This window comes from Gastrolobium bilobum, unplaced genomic scaffold, assembly GCF_033153095.1.
Source record: "Gastrolobium bilobum isolate Gb01-03AN ecotype WA unplaced genomic scaffold, APGP_CSIRO_Gbil_v1 utg11238, whole genome shotgun sequence".
Taxonomy (NCBI): Eukaryota; Viridiplantae; Streptophyta; class Magnoliopsida; order Fabales; family Fabaceae; genus Gastrolobium; species Gastrolobium bilobum.
Window position 1 is genome coordinate 110,914 of NW_026895823.1, and position 19,087 is coordinate 130,000.

General features: G+C 31.4%; 1 protein-coding gene across 1 annotated transcript; it reads right to left on the reverse strand.

Moving 5' to 3' along the window:
* Positions 1 to 646: 646 nt before the first annotated feature.
* Positions 647 to 11,929, reverse strand: LOC133296216 (transcription factor TGA2.2-like). Its single transcript, XM_061495167.1, has 12 exons — positions 11,785 to 11,929; positions 11,039 to 11,197; positions 10,121 to 10,215; positions 8,719 to 8,795; positions 8,401 to 8,598; positions 8,112 to 8,186; positions 7,699 to 7,758; positions 6,327 to 6,404; positions 6,164 to 6,215; positions 5,723 to 5,994; positions 1,586 to 1,840; positions 647 to 1,089 (listed from the first exon to the last, which is right to left on the reverse strand). The coding sequence occupies exons 2-12, from the start codon at positions 11,131 to 11,133 to the stop codon at positions 943 to 945; spliced, it is 1,404 nt and encodes a 467-aa protein (XP_061351151.1). The 5' UTR covers positions 11,134 to 11,197; positions 11,785 to 11,929; the 3' UTR covers positions 647 to 942.
* Positions 11,930 to 19,087: the final 7,158 nt, after the last annotated feature.

Here is a 19,087-nt window from a genome sequence, read left to right on the forward strand (position 1 = left end):
TGTCAAATTCATGTATGTTGTATCTTGTTAACCCGTTTTGACACCCTTAAGGGTACAAAATAATTTCGGTTCCTACTTGTTAAGCTATTTGTTCTCAAGTATCTAATAAAGACTCCAGAAAAATAAAATGAATGTATCAATTCAATCGATTTATCAAATAAGACCACAAGATAATTCAATAATTCTCTTAGAGGTAGGATCCTTTGACACCAGTGTCAAATTTGAAGTTTGACACCTCATCTGAGAGCCGTTAGATCAAAAAAGATCAATGGTGTCACATGCTTATAAATCAGAGTCGTTGATCTTTTTTGATCTAACGGCTCTTACATGAGGTGTCAAACTTCAAATTTGACACCGGTGTCAAAGGATCCTGCCTCATTCTCTTATATTATACTCATAAGCATTATGGACAGTGTCTTAAAAAACCGGGCGGAACTGGACATAAAATTTACTTTGCATTTTACCTTCCCAACTGTGCATTCTCAATCACATTCATGGAACCTTCAGGACACAAATTTCATATATTAATGAAAAAAGCTAGAGTAAATCAATGACGGAAAAAACCTAACGAATGAGCAGATGGCCAATGAGTTATAACAAAAATGTTTTCTTGTAAAACCACAAAGTTCTACAAATTCAGATAGGTAAGAAAACTCTAGCAACTGAACTACACATTCAAATTTATCACAGCCCAACTATTTTGTATGAAGTAATCTATGAAGCCCTTCAGCTGCTACTACATATGGACAATATCAATAGTAATAAACAAAATACATACTCTTGACACCAATTCAGTTTCTAGATTATGTGACTTAATGAAACACTAATATCAGTAACATGAAAACTCCAACACAATAAAATAGTAAGAGTAAAACCTATGATGACAAAGTATTTGAGGTGCCAAATCCATGAAAAATAATTTGACAGACTATTTAGCACCCATCAATCTCTTGGGCGTGCAAGCCAAAGGGAGCTAAGAGCGCGCAGCCTTGAAAAGTAGTCATGTATCGCAAGGAGTGCACGAGCCGATTGGCGAGTTGTCAATATACGGTGAATTTGTTGCAGAGTCTGCTGGCGCAAATTGTCAGCCTTAAAATGACCGTCACAGAAAAGAAGAACAGAGTAAGTTATTTTAACAGGGATGTTTCTTATCAACAATTTGCCATGAAATGCTGCATGAAAGAGCATATATTTGATCCATGTTAATAAGGGTGTTGAAAGGCATGGGTACTAGTGTTAAGCCAACATTGCAAATGTCAATCCCCCCAAAAAATTGTCCTAAGCATGAAAAAAAAAAATTCAGTTGTAAAACTATAAGACTGCCAAGATGGGACTAAAAGATACCTCCATTATTTAAGAAAAATGTAACAAACTGATTGCACACACGTGCAAGAGAAGTGTTATAAATATGGAAAGTATATGTAATTATTTGTTTCCTTTATTAGTCAGATTAGTGTTTCCTTATTTTTAGGATTTGGATATATTCCTTTAGACACATTAAATTTCTCTATATATTATGCCCTTTTGTACATGTTCTTTTTAGAATAGCAATAATATTTCAGTTTTCTTTTCGAGTAGAAGTTACCTGCCGAATAAACCCCTCAAGTGTCCCAAGCTTACCCATAGCCATAGCCATTTGACCCATGTAATTTGCCACATTCCCTGATGAACCAGAGGAGCCAAGTGATCCAGATCCAGTGGACAATGTCTCAGAAAGGGACTGTTGCAATGCTTCCATGCCCTGAGACAATGCATCTTCTGCCTGTTGGGAAGATTGCTGCAAGTTGGTAATACCCACTAGCTGCTGCTCTGTGAGAGGTTCCAATTGACTTACCAGGAGCTGCAACCAAATTCATGACACTCAAGTCAAATAATTCCAGATCTCAGAAATGAAAATTCTGTTTTTTTCACAATAATTACGACAAATATGTATCTAAGAAGTTTATGACTGTTGATACAAAATTATTCATTTGCCTTCACCTAACAGTTCAAGCTTTTGGAAGAGTTGATTCGTGGCATTGTACTAGAGCCTGATAAAGTATAAACCATGTCTTTGCAATATCATGTCTAAGTTGAGAATGAAGCAGCTTTGATAGTAGAGATAATTGAAGTTTGTTTCGATGCATTAAGATTTGACCTGTAATTTTTTCTTTTTGACACTTAGCTCCCATCACCCAAGTTGATTCTTACGATGATATTTCCACATCTGAAAACTAAGTTTAGATATTTAGGGTTCCAATTGGTTTTGAATCATTCAAAAATTAGCTAAGTTCTAGAAAAGGATAAAAATCAATCATATTTCAAAACAGGTTTTTTTTTATTGCAGGGTGGGAGGGGGAGGGGGTGATAAATGCTATAGTACAAGAAACAATGCACACTCACAAACAAATTACCTTAAATAAAACAAATAAAAACACATTTTTAAGAGTGAAGTGTTATTCCGGGCAAAAAACTTGAGAGCTTCCCTGTCCTTGCCAACATTAAAATATCTTCTCTCTTTGATGAGAAATTAGGATTTTCACCATTAATATTAGGTGGGTGTGACCAAACTTTAGGGGGTGGGGAGATCCTCCTAGTTTTTCTTACTCCACGAGGATGTAATAACTTGTCTTTTATATCTAGTAAAATATTTAATTTACAAGTATGATTTGAATACAGTGAAGTCCCTGTTCATTAACACTACCTACAATTCTTTACTTCAATTGGAATGATTCTATCCAAGATATCCAAGAATCAACTAAGATTAAGTGGTATGCTACTAGCTAAAGGTTCAAGAATGAACTTCTAAACTCTAGCACACTCTACACTTGAAAATTTACTAGTTTTAAGGTGCAGAAGAAGCACAAGTTTACAATTACCTTATAGTGAAACAACTCACAGGCTTGCCCCAAAACTTTAAATATAAGATTAAAGGTAGCAAGGATTAACCTTCAGATCAATTGACCAAACAGCCTACAATAGCATGTAAAAATACCATCTGGCACAATTTTTAAAACAGTTATACCAGACTAATTACATTTTTTATAGATAGGACAAATATAATCATTTTTAACTACCCAGCCTTCTTTCTATAACTTCTCATATTGAATTCAAATATCATGCACTTGCACAGCAAAGCACCCATTATTTGGAATGGTGATATGAATAGAGGAATGAATACACAACTGAGCTATATCTAGAAAATCAAACATAGGCTTAGTTGATTCACTAATTTATGTTGAGGCATGTCTGGAAAATTAGTTTTGGTCACTTCTCATTATGCTAAAGAGTTATTACATAAATTTAATGTCACTGATCACTTTGTAACTTTCTACTAATTTAAGGAAATAATTTTTCTTTCTTAATACACTGCTTAGTTGTTGAAGGCCATTTGTAAACCTTCCTTTTCTTCTCTGCCTTCTCCTTGTATTCCTAGGTTAATCAGATTAACATAGGCAGATTGTACTACCATGATCATGAACGCAAGTACACTTCATAGGATGTTTCCAAGATCATAGTTCCTAGGGGATGGGTGCAGCAGCAAGGTGGGTATCTAATCCCCAATAAAAAAACCAAGATATGTGAGATAAAAAGAAATTGAGACCTAACACTGCACCAAAACCATCTCAATCACTGACTTCACGACAAGAACACACCACTTTGAGGTATTTTATACTTTATTTTATCACTAAATAAAGCCCATGCATGTGTCTTCAGTTAATAGCTTAAACTTTTGGGAGAGTTGGTTTCTGACATGGTATCAAGAGTCTCTATAACCATATGGCCAACAGTTTGATCCTTGACACCCCCATTTTTCTAATAAAAAGTTGAATTTCAGCACAAGGTAGGTCAACTTGTGTATTATCCATACTTTAAGTCCAAAGGTCTCTTACTTAAAGGGAATGTGTTAGAGATATAATTAAAATTATTTATATGTCTTCACCTAACAGCTTAAGCTTTTGAGAGTGTTGGTTCATGATAAGCTTCAAGCTGAAGACAGCTAGAACATCAATTAAAAAACACCAAAGCTTACATGGTTGTCCCAAACTCAGTATCACAACAAGGGCATTTCTTCATCTGTAAATGACGATCACCCTTCTTCTGTCTACACCAAAGTAATTGCTCCATCCACGAAAATGATTCCATTCGAGATAGTTAAACTAAATGCTACAAGATTGAATATCGAATATGAATGGAACAACAGATTCAATTGTCTATGCCCACTACAACTAATTAGGTGCGATTGAAAGATGGGGACAAATAACAATGAAACTCAAGAAATAAACTACAAATGATCAGCTTTTTAATTTAGGCCTGGGAGGAAAGATAATCTACTTAGATAATTAAAGCAAAAAGTCGTCTCCAAAATTATTACAACACACCGAAGCTTTACCCAATATGTGGGTCGGCTACAAGGATCAATTGATGGGAATGGATTCATGTCTCATTCAACATCACCAGGTTGTGTAAGATGATCTCAACCGTCCATTGACAAATTAACTGTGACAGAGAGAGAGAGAGAGAGAGAGAGAGAGAGCATGTTAGGATAAAGAGTGAGGACTTAATAACCGTTGATTTGTTTGTGGATGGCTAAAATCATCATACATGACCCCGTCATGTTAAGGAAGACATAAGATGATCCGTTCCTGCAATCGACACCATTAAGCTCTACCGAAAACCAAATTTTCAATAAAACCATTTAAAGTAAGGTCTCTAATGAGCTTTCATATATATTCCACTACCCCTTTTAATTGGACAACTTCCCAATTGATCCACTTTTTTCATGGGAGCCCTAAACAAACCAACATAAGCAAGTTTCCACCTTTCTCTGGAATACTTAGCTCCCGTCAATCACCAACACTCCTAAGCTTTAAACTATTAGATGAAAGCTCACGAGTGGTTTTCACCATCACCAACTCTCGTATCATCAGTTTATGTTGAAATAATACAACTTAATGATAATTCAACCCAAAAGCTTAAGCTGTTAGGTGAGGCTACATTAATGGTTTTATATATCTAGAACACGCCCCCTCACACGAGAGCCTACTGGGCTTGAAGGGTGAACAATGCACAGGGCCACCTACCTGTGCTAAGAAACTCCACAAGATTTAATTAAAAAAAAAAACACTCCCCGTTAAACCCGACTAGCGAGTGTGGGGTGGAGGAAATCCTTGTACGCAGCCTTACCCTTGCATAATTGCAAAGAGGCTGTTTCCTGGATTCGAACCCATGACCTTTCAGTCATGAAGGAACGGTGAAGATTGAACTCGTGACACCGACGCTCTGATACCATGTAAAGAACCAATTCAACTCAAAAGCTTAAGATGTTGAGTGAGGCTACATTAATTGTTTTATATATCTCGAGCAAATATAAATGGGAATATGAATGATATTAATATGATGTACACTAATATACTAGCAAGTACAAGTGTAATACCACTATTACCAGCACACAGTCCTAGCACATGAATAAGAATCCTAAATTTAACACTTTTCATTCTCGATCAACCAGCAATATCAGGAAGCACCTACAAATATAGCTGCAACATGCCAACCGACAATGTCTATATAATTACTTCTCTTTCACAGAACTCTGAGGCGAAAATAAGTTGAAGCTATCTTATAATAATCCCTAAACCCTGTAAGAGTTCTGTATTATCAGGAAAAACTACGGCTCAGAAAAGCCACAATATCTTTCAGTATACCATGAGAACAATAAACCAAAGGGTCATTATTAGCTCACCTTGAGGAGTTCGGATGATCGAAAACCACCAAGCCATAGGAAACACCTCTCAGCCGGTGTTTTCCACATGCCAGACAACAAATGGAAGACATCAGCCTTGGCTGCAATGCCCTTCAGCCTAAATATCTCATCATAATGTACCATTATACCATCAATAATCATGCGAAGTTCCGTATCACTTGCATGAGAATTTACAGCTGCTCTTAGCTCATTTACTTGTCGACTCTGCTCTTCCAGCCACCTTGCGTATTCTACATCAAATGCCATGGCCCCTGTAAAACAATACAGTTATAAATTACCTCATGTAACAGTGGAGAAATTAAATCTGTTTCCTGAAATAGCTTGTTACAACATAAAAGACACAAACTCTACTACTTTTTATAGACATGTTTTGATATTAAAAGTTGCGGAATGAATAACATATTTTAGAAAGAAGAATACCATTTCCACTCATTGAATGTGCTTGATCACCTGAGTTTGATATAAAGATTCCCTACAGGAAAAGAACAAAGATTTTCGTTTAAATTGAACATGACTCGCAAGGAAAACTGTCGTTAAAAGAAGGAGAGAAAAAATCTAATATCAAGGAATAATTGAACCTCACCTGCTGCCTAGCCCGCTGAAGTTCTTGCTCCAGTTGGGTCAACTTCAAACGACTACTTTCCAATTGTTGGACATAAGCCTGTGGAGTAATGAGCTTATGGTATCAAGTTTTGCATTCGAATGGTCAAGTGGGGTGGTGCAAACATAATTATATCTAAAACTATCATAGATGCCAAACAAGTTAAAACAATATAAGAATCATTGGATTCCACGACTACCCCACTCATTACAAATTACCGGTTATCACTCCTACGCCATCTATACAATTATAAAGGTAGAGTGTCCAGATTTACCATTTGAAAGATGTGTAGATAAGAAGAAACACTCAGCTAAATGCCACTGTTACAAAATTATAGAGGGTAAAAATAAAAGAGGAAAAGAGTAAGGGAACTTTAGGGCCTGTTTGAAATCTGTTTCGAAAAACAGTTTTTTGATTTTCAAAATAAAAAAAACATGTTTGATAAGGTTGTTTTGTAAAAAAAAGTTTTAAAAATTGTAAAAAAACAAACATAGAAAACACTTTTTTCATTAACTATTCTACAAAACAGCTTGAAGAACAAAAAACCAAAACACAATCAAACACACCCTTAATCAGTGGCCATGTAATGCAGCCATAAAAAACATGAACATCAATCATTTGAGTGAGCAAAGCTACAATGCCACCACCAGTGAAGCATAGGAGAAAATAAAACACATATTGCAAGCAGCAGCCTTGCTGCATTCCTGAGTATTTTTCATGTTCCATGTTGTATGCATAATTTTCAATTTTGGAGGACCTAGTTGTACTTTCTACTTTTCCTTTTAACAAATTAAATTTTGTAAACGGAAAAAAATATCATACATAGCAAAATAATGACCATTACACTATCAGATTTATCGGCAGGCCACATAATCTGTAGATCCAAACTGATCATCCAAATACATACAACCCCATTAATGAGAATATATTCCAACTAAAAATCAAATCCTGTCTTTCTGAGTTACAATGTAACCATAGCAATATTCATACGGAGAATCAGAGAATGAAAATAAAAAAGATATACACTTATAAGAACAAATATTAACAAAAATTGTATAAGTAACTATTATAAGAGCAAATATTAAGAAAAATTGTATAAGTGAATATTCCTACTTTCTTTCTCAACCGGCTTTTTCTTATAAGAATATATTCCCATTAATGAGAATATATTCCAACTAAAAATCAAATCTTGTCTTTCTGAGTTACAATGTAACCATAGCAATATTCATATGGAGAATCGGAGAATGAAAATAAAAAAGATATACACTCATAAGAAAAAATATTAACAAAAATTATATAAGTAACTATTAAAAGAGAAAATATTAAGAAAAATTGTATAAGTGAATATTCCTACTTTCTTTCTCAACCGGCTTTTTCTTGCAGCCTCACGATTCTGAGCAAGCCTGCGGAGAGTCTGCAATAAATAAAAAATCAATGATCATGTAGCAAATACTACTTAAAATTTTAGATATTAACCGCTTGATAAAATTTAAAATAGACTGCACTTAATTTTGGTCCTTCAAAGATATACACATTATCACATTGGTCCTCCATTTATCAATGACATCAAAACTGGTCCTCCTATGATGATTAATGCCATCAGTTTGGACCAACAAGGACCAACTTGATGTCATTTTAAGGACCAATTTGATGGCAAAAATATGTTATTCAAGGAATTTGATGTTGCATATACCTTAAGACCAATGTGATATTACGTATGTCTTTGGAATACCAAAATGGACATTTACTCTTCAAATTATACTTTACCTTCTGATCTGATTTATCCTTTGATCTGTCACTGGAGTCAGAAGCAGCAGCAGCAAGGGATTGACTTCTATCGAACTGTAAAAATAGAATGCATAAATGTGAGATTGTCAAGAACATCAACAAAAAAACTTTTTTGCTTCAAGGGACATAATGGAAAAGACTTCTGCTTAGGCATTATGTTTGAATACTGTTTAGATCAATCAAACAGTTGCATCCTGGATGATGAGCTCAATCTAAACAGGTTCTGAAACAGATAGGAGAAAATAATATGGGAAAAAGGAAATATTACCCTCTGATTCTTATCATCGGTGTCACCATCTGTAGAAATATCAGTTCTAGGACTGGCATCAGCCATGGCAGACTCTTCCAGGTTTTCTGTGTTACCACTTAATATTGTGACTAAATTTGATGATTGAACCTTTTGTAATTGCAAGCTCCGTCGTTCTGTTTGGTTCATCAATGGGCTTTTATCAAGTGAAGTTGGCAACTAAATTGAAAAGAAGAGAAACAGAAGTCGTGAAATATGAGGAGGTATTGTAACTAGCTACCAATCACCTTATTTACCAAGCTGAAAGTTCATTACATAAAAAGTTCTAGAAAAACTCACCTTATTACAAGTACCAACGTGGACAAGACCAGGAGAAGTTGTTTGGCTACTTAATTTTAGCGAGTTAAAAACCGAGTCTGCATCATATATTAGAAAAAATCATTAGAGAACGAGAGGGTGGAGCAAATTCTGCACTTGTTACCAACAATAAAGAAAAACAAATTAATCAGATTATAAACCTAGATATCTAGCTCTTTATCCAAGAGTAATAGCACGCATCCATTTGTGCACATGTGTGGACGTGTGAGTGCAATAGCATTTATTGATGCTATCTTTGCCATGCGATGCAACTGATGAGATTATGAGAAGTTATGCACCGACAGATTCTAAGATCAGTTATAGCATAAATCCAGTAAAATTTTATGGAGAGATGATTATAAAATAAGGAAAGTTAATAAAAAAGACCGCTAAGAAGTGTTGTTTTATTTAAGGGATTAAAAAGTTGACATTATCAAAATGGACTATATAAAGTTATTTAGAGAGAAGGACCATTTAATTTCACGAAATAGACAATAATGCTGTTCATGAAATCCTTTTTTGTTCAATACTACATCTTTTTCCCTAATCTAATTGCACATTCATTTCTTTTCTCTCTCTTCTTCTTATGCTACACTATGAGAATTTAACACCCTTATTCTTCCCTTTATTCAATCATAAACACTTGATAATCCATTGGAGATCATTGGTAAGTTTTTAAATATATAATATTTTCTTTATATTCTTAAATTTTAATCGAAGAATAGTAGCTTCTTGATAGTGTTTAGCATTATTTTCATACCAAAAGTTAAAAATTATAAATGCTCTCAAGTTTCTTGAATAGGAAGTGGGAAGAGGAAGTCAACATGAAATTGCCCCCAGGATTCAACAGAGACAATAGAGGTTCAGTCTATAAGTTGAATAAGTTAACGTATGGACTAAAGCAGTCTCCAAGAGCTTGGTTCACCAGATTTAGCACCACTATGAAGCAGTTTGGCTATATACAAAGTCAGAGGCTACATTTTTTATTGAGTGGTTATTTGTTACCATTGTGTCATTAATGATTGTAAATGAAGTTTTACGTGTGAAGTTACATGAAATTAAAAAACAAATTTGTGAGTGGCTAACAGCAAAAGAAATCATTAAGGTGTTATTGTTCATTAGGCGAAATTAAATAGTTATTCTCTCAAAATAAACTTTCTGCGGTCCTTAATAATTTTAACATCTTGTGTCTCATAAAATTAAATATTATTTTTTAGTGGTCCCACCATTAATTTTCCCTATAAAATATCATTTAGACAAACCAAAAAAAGTCCATAAAAATGATTTGATGCAGCAAAATTGCAATGACATGAGATACTACAAGATATCCTACATATGCTAGTTACATGTAAATTTCTCTGAGTTGGATGATAAGAATACTTACTTCCACTCAAGTCAACAGCATCCTCTAAGCGATATCCAATTGATTGATCAAAGTCAGACACACGAAAAGAATCAATTGTGCTTCCCTCTGTATAGCTGAAAACCATATGTCAGATTTAGGCTAACAAAAGTCAGTTCTTGTGTTTCTTTTCCGACAAATAGCACATATAACCAGAAGACTTTAAAGATTTGATGAATGTAAAAAACAAAAAGTAGAACATAGCAACAGGCTTGTAATCCAAACTATAGATTTTTCTTCTCATATTGAATATTCTATTCTTGCTAAGACAAGGAATCCAAATTTCCATTAGAGGGATGACTCAAGACATGGCGCAACAAAAAATTTTAGGTGGCGAGCTATATGGTAGAATTTTATAAAGTAGGACAATGAAATAATCAAATAAGGTGCATTTAGTAGCGCCTCTTTAGTTCCTTTTTATTTAACAATTTAAACTTTTTTGACACTTCAATTTCTTTAATGAGAACTGAAGAAAGAAAAGCAAGAAAGGAAAAAAAAGTCAACAAATCATTGAATCATATGATTCATATAAATGATATAGAAACGCATCGATTTACGCGTGTATCACATGATTCAAAGTCGTCTCTCATTCATCTCATGATATGAATCGGTAGCAAACAAGATATTCGCCAAAAATAAATCACTCCTCATTAAACCCCGACTAGCGAGGGTGGAGTGAGGACAATCCTTGTATGCGACCTTACCCTTGTATAATTGCAAAAACACTGTTTCCCATATTCAAACTCGTGACCATTCAGTCACAAAGGAAAGTTCAAGGCTCGCGCTCTTTGATATTCGCCAAAAATATTCAAGAAAATATACCAAGGAAACACGAACGAAGATTTCTCCCTACATATTCAAATCTTACATTAAGAGAGAAACAGCAAAGAGGAAATATACCATGCATTGGAATTTGGTAATTGTGAATCGAAGCCTGGCATCCCTCCTGCTGTTCCCTTCTCATCTTCTACACGAACACTGGCTGTACTCCACATACATCATCATCACCATAACATCCTCATCCCCTTGCTTCCCAACAAAATATAAAACCAGAAAACCCTGACCAAAACAATTCACAGAATCAAAAACACAATCTTTGCTTCGGGACAGGCATAAAAACCAATCACTAAAACTTACAATAAACTAGAAAGACTACTCTCAAACAAACATAAATTCTAGAAGAAAGAGACATGTCATGAGGATAACCAGCAAACTCAACTTTGACAAAAACAGACAATTTAAATCCTAAAAATTCCAGGAGTTCCACAGATACTGACAGAAAACATATCTCAGACTGTTTGGGGGGGAAAAAAAACCCAACTTCTGTCACAAAAGTACACACTTTGGAACAATCCAGGGTACCCAGAAGCCGCACACACTAAAAAACGATAACTTTTCACCCAAACAAAGTGCTTAAAAGTCAAAGCAGTAAACTTTGACAAGCAAGAGACTAATTTGACATCAACCCAGCTATACCCAGATGCCTAAATTAATAAAAAAAAATGAAAAAGGCACAAAATCTAAGCTCAAGAAGTAAAAAGAAAAGACACCTAACCCGAGTTGCAGTAAAATTCACCATGAACACCATGGTTTTATTCTTGTACTCATGTTACCATACACTATAGCAGAAAATAGAGCAAACCCACCTTGGAATTCTGTTGATGCGAGTGATGATGATGAATGATGATGGTATCTGTTCAAAGTTTTTATTTTTTTTATTGATTATAATTGTTGGAATGGAGAGAAGGAAAGAGGAGAGAGAGAACAGATGAGTCCAATATCTGAGATGTCTTGTTCTGCTCCCGAGGACTAATGGTTTTTATTTCACATTTTTTTAATGTTGTAGTGTTTTGACATTTATTATATTTTTCTCAATTTCTGTGCTCTTTTCTTATTTTATGTTTTTCTTTTTCTTTTTTCCCTATACTGTTTTATTACTGTTTCGGAGAATGCTGAAACAGTAAGAACGCAGCATCTTGCAGGATACAGCTATGAATCACTTTTCAGTTTTCAGTGTTGAGGCATGAAAGTGATATTCCTGGGGTATAGAGAAATATTTGCTTAGACTTTATTTATAAAAATTGTGAAAATTAAAATGATAAATAATAAATATTATTATTTAACGGAAAAAATATTTCTGCAGTTAATGCAGATAAGTTATCTGCATTTAATCTCAAAACGACGTCGTTTTGGCATTGAAATCTTAAAATATTATAAATACAAAGACTATTATAACCCTGAAATAAATTTAAATTATAAAAACACTATCATTTTTGTCTCAAAACGACGTTGTATTAGATTTGCTGCAGATAATTTATCTACAGTAACGGCAGAAAAAGTGAACCCTTAATTAATATTACATAATTATATGAATATTTTTGTTTTAAGTGATAAAATGTTCTTTTCATTGATTTTATACAATTTGTACAAATAAAATTCACTCAAAAATTTCACATTGTGAAAGAGAGCTAATTTGTATTTTTTTGGTAGTATTCTTTTATTTTGATTTAATTTTTATTTCATTTAATAAAGATTTAGGAAAATTATTCAATATTCTAAATATTTAATTGTTATATTTATTAAAATACTTAAAATGGTATTTCCATTAATACTCTTTATTCTTATTTCATATAGTAAAAATATCAAGAAATAAGAAAATAATTAAAAATAATTAAAACTTCCTTAATTTTTTAAAATAATAAATAAATGAAAATAAATAATTTCTTAAAGCAACAAATAATTAAAATAATAAGTAAATTGCTCTCTTTTTTATACTAACCCTAGTTATCTTTTTGAGGCAAGTAGGCTCCCCAGATATCCTCACAAGCGATTATGAAATTAATCCGAGTGTGGGGTGGGTCTAAGATTTAGATTTTACTAGTGAATTACTCGTGCGATGCCCGGGAAAAAAAACAAAATTATATTGTCGTTGTTGGTTAATCATCGCACTGGTAAATCAACACCTTCATCTTGCTATCAATCTCTGAATGGTACAATGATGGAGGTATAAACATGAAGGAAAAAAAATCTGTTACTTGAAAAATATTTGAAATAAAAAATAATTGTCTTGCTATTTTGTGCTATTTTTGAACTTGAAAAGGCTACAACATTCACGCAATAAGTTAATGCAAATTTTAAATAAAAATGTTAAATAAAATTTTGTAGGACCAAACATGTAATTGTATCTTGTAACGTACAAAAAATAATGAGACACTGTTAAACAATTATATACACAAATTTAAGTGTCAATGACTAATCTCTACCTGCATTTGCAAAAGTGATAAAACTCATTGTGCTTAAGTGTGAACACAAAGTGGCAATGATAAACTATTTTCCATAAAACATTTCAAGGTAGCTTAAGTGTGAACACAAAGTCAAGGTTGAAGGGGTTAATTCATAACAACTTGTTCCAAATGAAAACTACTTACATGTTATTTTTTTAAACTACTTGTTCCAACAAAAAAATTGCTTCCCTTATAAAAGAAATCATCTGGTCCTTCAAACATAAAATATAAGATTTAACGAATAATGCAAAGATGCAACACAAAATATAATTTAAAACCACCGAAAAATAACTTTTGCGTTACAAAAAAATGTGACAACATAGTTTAACCACAAACTACAAACAACACCAATGAAATTACACCCAACATATTACAAGTGCGTTGCACAGAGAAAAAAATTGGTTTTTTTGTCTCGTAAAATTTAACACAAATCGCAGAAGTATATCGCTGCATTTTATTTAAATAAACAGTCAACACTATGAGGTATCTAACTCCAACTTTTTGTACATGTAGTATATGACAATGGCCAATCAAATTCAGATACTCACGCAATACATGAAGAAGAAAAATTTAAAAGTTGTGTTTGAAATTAAGATAATAATGAAGATGGTCCAACCTACACTTGCAAAAGTGATAAAATTCATTCTGTAGTGCACTTTTGATCCTTACTCCTGTTGGAAATAACTGATAGACAATCTATAAGTAAAAGTATCAAATAAATAAGCATGTATATACAATGAATAAATGTGCAGTCAAGTCGTATAACTCCAAACAGCAATCAACATTGTGCTATTTGTAAATCCACATAGTACGTATAAATGCATATCAACTGCATATTAATTTTACATGGATGAATATCAAAGGGAGGACAATACCTTTCGCATGTATAAATCTGTTATCTCGCCATTTTTTTCAAAATGATTGTGCGGGAAAAAAAGAAATTTTGTTTAGATGCTAGTTTCTGAAATATTTATATATAATACGTGTTGCCGGGCTAACTTGCCGGTTTGGCGGGCTGGGAGGGACGGCCTGCCGGGCCAAGCCCATTTTGCCACATATATCTAACAATATTTTATATCACCATGTAATAAGTTTTTATATTTATCCACAAGAAAAAGTTCTTATAGTTGCGTTTAGATTACTATCTATTTATGTTTTCTATATTTAGATAGTAAACATAAGAAAAAAAAATGTGTTGGCGGCGCCCATTTTGCCACCTCTAACTGTCAGCATTTTATATAAGCATGTATTAGGTTTTTATATCTATCCACAAATAAAGATTCTTATAGTTGCATCTAGATTACTACTTGTATATGTTTTCTATAGTTAGACAGTAAACATAAGAAAAAAATATGTTGGTAGGCTAACCCGCCCATTTGGCAGGCGGGGTAGCCGGCCCTCGGGTCTCGTCCATTTTGCCACCTCCTGTCAACATTTTGCATAAGCATGTAGTAGCATTTAATATTACTCGTTTTTTAAAACGATTAGGAGTTAAAAAATTAGAATTTATTTTTTAAACTATTTAGAAAATATTAAAGCTACTTTTTTAGGTTTTAGTTTTTATGAAAAAAATTATCTATTTATTATAAGCTTCAAAACATATTTTTCAATTAAAAAAATACTTTTTTAAAGGCAACTACTCAATAGGTTGGAAACACATAATCATAAATAGCATTAAAATAGTATTTCGGTAAAACTTATTTTTTAAAGCTTCTAACACAATAATATTTGGTTTATTTAATTTTTTGAAGCAGTGAAATTAATTAATCCTAATAAGTATAATAATTAAGCCCAATAGACATAATATTAATAAATATTATTAATATGCTTAACAATTTTCCATGCAAAAAGTAGGAGAAACATTGAATGTTGAACTCTTTTTTCACCTATTAAGTTCAAAATTCAAATTTAAAATTTTTAGATTTTAAATATTAAATATTTTTTACCCAATAGACATAATAATAAGGGATAGGTTATTTTGCCTACCTTTGTCTACCCCTTTCAATACCGTTCTATTACAATCTCATTCAATAGTTGATATTGCGAAATAAAATAAACTCTTTTTCTCCTCATTTTCTAGCACATCCTTTTTCTCTCCTCCCCTCTCTCTCTCTCTCTTCCTGGCGACCAAGATCGAAAAGTCCGGTAATGAAAATTACTTCCTCCAAAAAGAAAAACACATATTTGATAAAAAAAAAAGAACGAAAAAACAGAAAACGAAAAACGTGTTTATTCCTTAGGGTTAGTAGGCCTTTCTTAATTCCAATAAGACGATGGCGTGATTGAATGATACTATAGCGGTCGATTACGGTAAAGGTGCTGTGGGCAAGTCCACAATCTTTGGTTAATAAAACCCTTAATTTTATTGTCATTCTTTTTCTTCAAAGGTCTGATTTTTTTCCTTCAAGTTTTGATTATTTTTGTTGGTGATGAATGAGTGGAGTGTTGTTTCAAAATATTTTTTGGCAGTTAATTTAGTTGTTGCACTCATTGTTGTCAAAAACTAGTGTAAAAACGTAAAAACTTACGTTTTTACTAGAGTGGTGCGTGTTGAAACGCAAGTAAAAACTGTCCTTGGTAAAAACTGGTAAAAAAGCCGTGTAAAAACGGTAAAAACTTACGTTTTGACCGTTTTTACTTAAAACAAATTTTTAAATAAAGAAAAGATTTACAAAGAAAGAAATTAAAAAAAATCCAATTTTCGTTTTCCCCAAATCATATGTACAATATCTTGATATCTTTTGTTTGGATATATGTCTTTTATAATTATGTATTATAAAGCTGTAAGTCTATTATAAGTTATGCTATGAGAATCGTTTTGTATTTTTGGATCATTGTGTGCATTGAAAGAAGTGGAATTATATCCTGATAAGTGATGATCCAAAATCTGCAGAGTGTATGAAGTAGTTAAAGCAGATTGGTTATCCATTACTTGTTACTTGTTAGTTATCACTGTTTATAGTTTTGATACTTGATTATCAAAAAAAAGTTTCCTTAAGAGGCTCAACACACATGTTCATTATGTGATATTTTTTTTACATGCATATATATATATATATATATATATATATATATAATTTTGTATCTTGATCTTAAGTAGTAGAAAGTAGAAACTTTACGTTTCGTGTCGTTTCTACATTTTACGTTTCTACCACCCCTTTCCGTTTCTACATAGAAACTCGAGTTTGACATCATTGGTTGCACTTGCAACTAAGTGCCAATTGAAGGTTGGTTTGCTTGACGCTGATGTATATGAATCAAACATAATGCTTTTTATTAACGCTGATGTAAACATTCGATTACAATCTTGGCCGCCAAGAAGACAGAAAGGGAAGGAGAGAAAAAAGATGTTGTAGGAACTAGGAAGTGAGGAGAAAGAAACGAAAAAAAAAGAGGTTTGTTTTATTTCGCAAATATCAACCGTCGGATGAGATTATAATCGAACGGTATTGAAAGGGTAGACAAAAGTAGGCAAAATAACATATCCCTAGTAATAAATATTATTTATAAGCTTAACAATTTCTCATGTAGAAAGTAGTGGGAAACATTGAATGCTGAACTCTTTTCTCACCTATCAAGTTCAAAATTTAAATTTGAAAAGTTACTAAAAAAGGAACATTGAAAATGGTTTCCAGTGTGAACATAAACTGGATATTGAAGGAAATAACGACACATCGACAAAGTTTTAAAATAATGGTTTTATCACACAGACAAAATTGTAACACTGCATCATGTTATACTATTCTTTTATCACATAGACACTCTATATTAAGAACCAAGAGAATATTGATATTAATATTGACATATATATGTTTTTTTAATAAAAAATTGGTAATAAAAACAAACTATTTTATTACTTTTTTCTCTCATAAGTTCTTACATTTTTTTTGGGTAAAATTTTATATAAATTTTTGTGAGATTAATTGCCCAAAAAAAAGTAACAATCACTGAGATTCCTATTAGTTGTTGGCACTTCGCAATTTCTTTTTTATATTATTAATTATTTATTAAATTTAATGAGTTGGATGTATAATTCTTCAAAACAAAGACCATAACTACTGAAAAAATATCTAATTTTATTTTTTTCATGTCAAAATCCTACTAATTTATAATTCTGCCAATTTTATTTTCACGATATACTAATATGCATTTTTTGTTTACTTGAGTGAATATTAGTAAAGTATACCCTGAGTGAATTTTTAAAATAATCAATTTTCTTTCTATTTATCAGTTACCAGAAAATCATTCTGTTCTATGTCATTATTTTTGTAGAATTTTTTCTATTTCTAGATTTTGAAAAATATGATAAAAAATAATATTTGGTAACACAATTTTTTTTTGGTGTTTTATTTGATAACACAATTTGTTTTTAATTCTTATGAGAGATTAGTATATTTAATAAACAATATATAATAAATATTGAGTATTTAATTCTATTAACAAACATTAACCAAGCAATCACCAATAGAAAACAGAGTTCACATTCTCCAATCAATAAATTCACTACTCCTTTAGTCTAGAAAATGGTGTAATGTTAAAGTATAAATAGATCATTTCTTTTTTTTTTAAATTAAATTTCAAATTTAAATTATTTTTTATTATCAAACATATAATTTTATATTTTAAATATTAATTTCGTTTAATCAATAATTTTATATTAAATTTAAACTTTTTATATGTATCTTTTTTCCAGTTTTATAATTAATTATAATAGGTATAATAATTAAGCCCAATAGACATAATAATAAATATTATTAATAGACTTAACAATTTCTTATGCAGAAAGTAATCAAAAATATTAAATGCTGAATCTTTTCGCACCTATCAAGTTCAAAATTCAATTTTAAAAAGTTTAAATTTTAAATAATAAATATTTTCCCTCCTAATATACATAATAATAAATGTTATTAATAAGCTTAATAATTTTTATGCATAAAGTAGTGGGAAACATGCATAGAAGTCTGTACACATTTTTCAAGTAATAATTTCTAGTTATTCATTTATGACATTTAAAATTGTGTTAATTCCACTCTTTCATCAAAAGAATAAATTTTAATTTCTTTTCTTATATATTAAATTAAAATATACATTTTTATAGTGATTAAACTTTTCTAATTTTTTGTACATAATGATATTTGTCATTCTAATTTTGTTATTTAATTTAGAAATTTAAATTTTAAATTTATTTGTATTAATTATAAATACTTTTAAAAAATAATTTTTTCTCTTTTAATTTATAATTTATATATTTTTTAAAATTGGTTATACATATACATTTAAAATATTTATAATAAATATTTTCTTAAAAATACTTGAACGGAAAGTTTTTATCTTTTTCTTTTATTCTTTTAAGTTAAGTTTTTAATTTATTTTATTTTAAAGTATAAATATGTCATTTCTTAATTTTTTTCAGTTAAATTTCAATTTAAATTATTTTTTATCAACTATGCATATATTCTTATAATTTTCAATATTTTTACATTTAATCAATAATTTTTTAAATGAATTTAAATTTATTATATATATCTTTTTCCAGTTTTGTAATTAATTCCAATAGGTATAATAATTAAGCTCAAAAGACGTAATAATAAATATTATTAATATGCTTAACAATTTTTCATGCAGAAAGTACTGAAAAATATTAAACGCTGAGTTTTTTTGCACC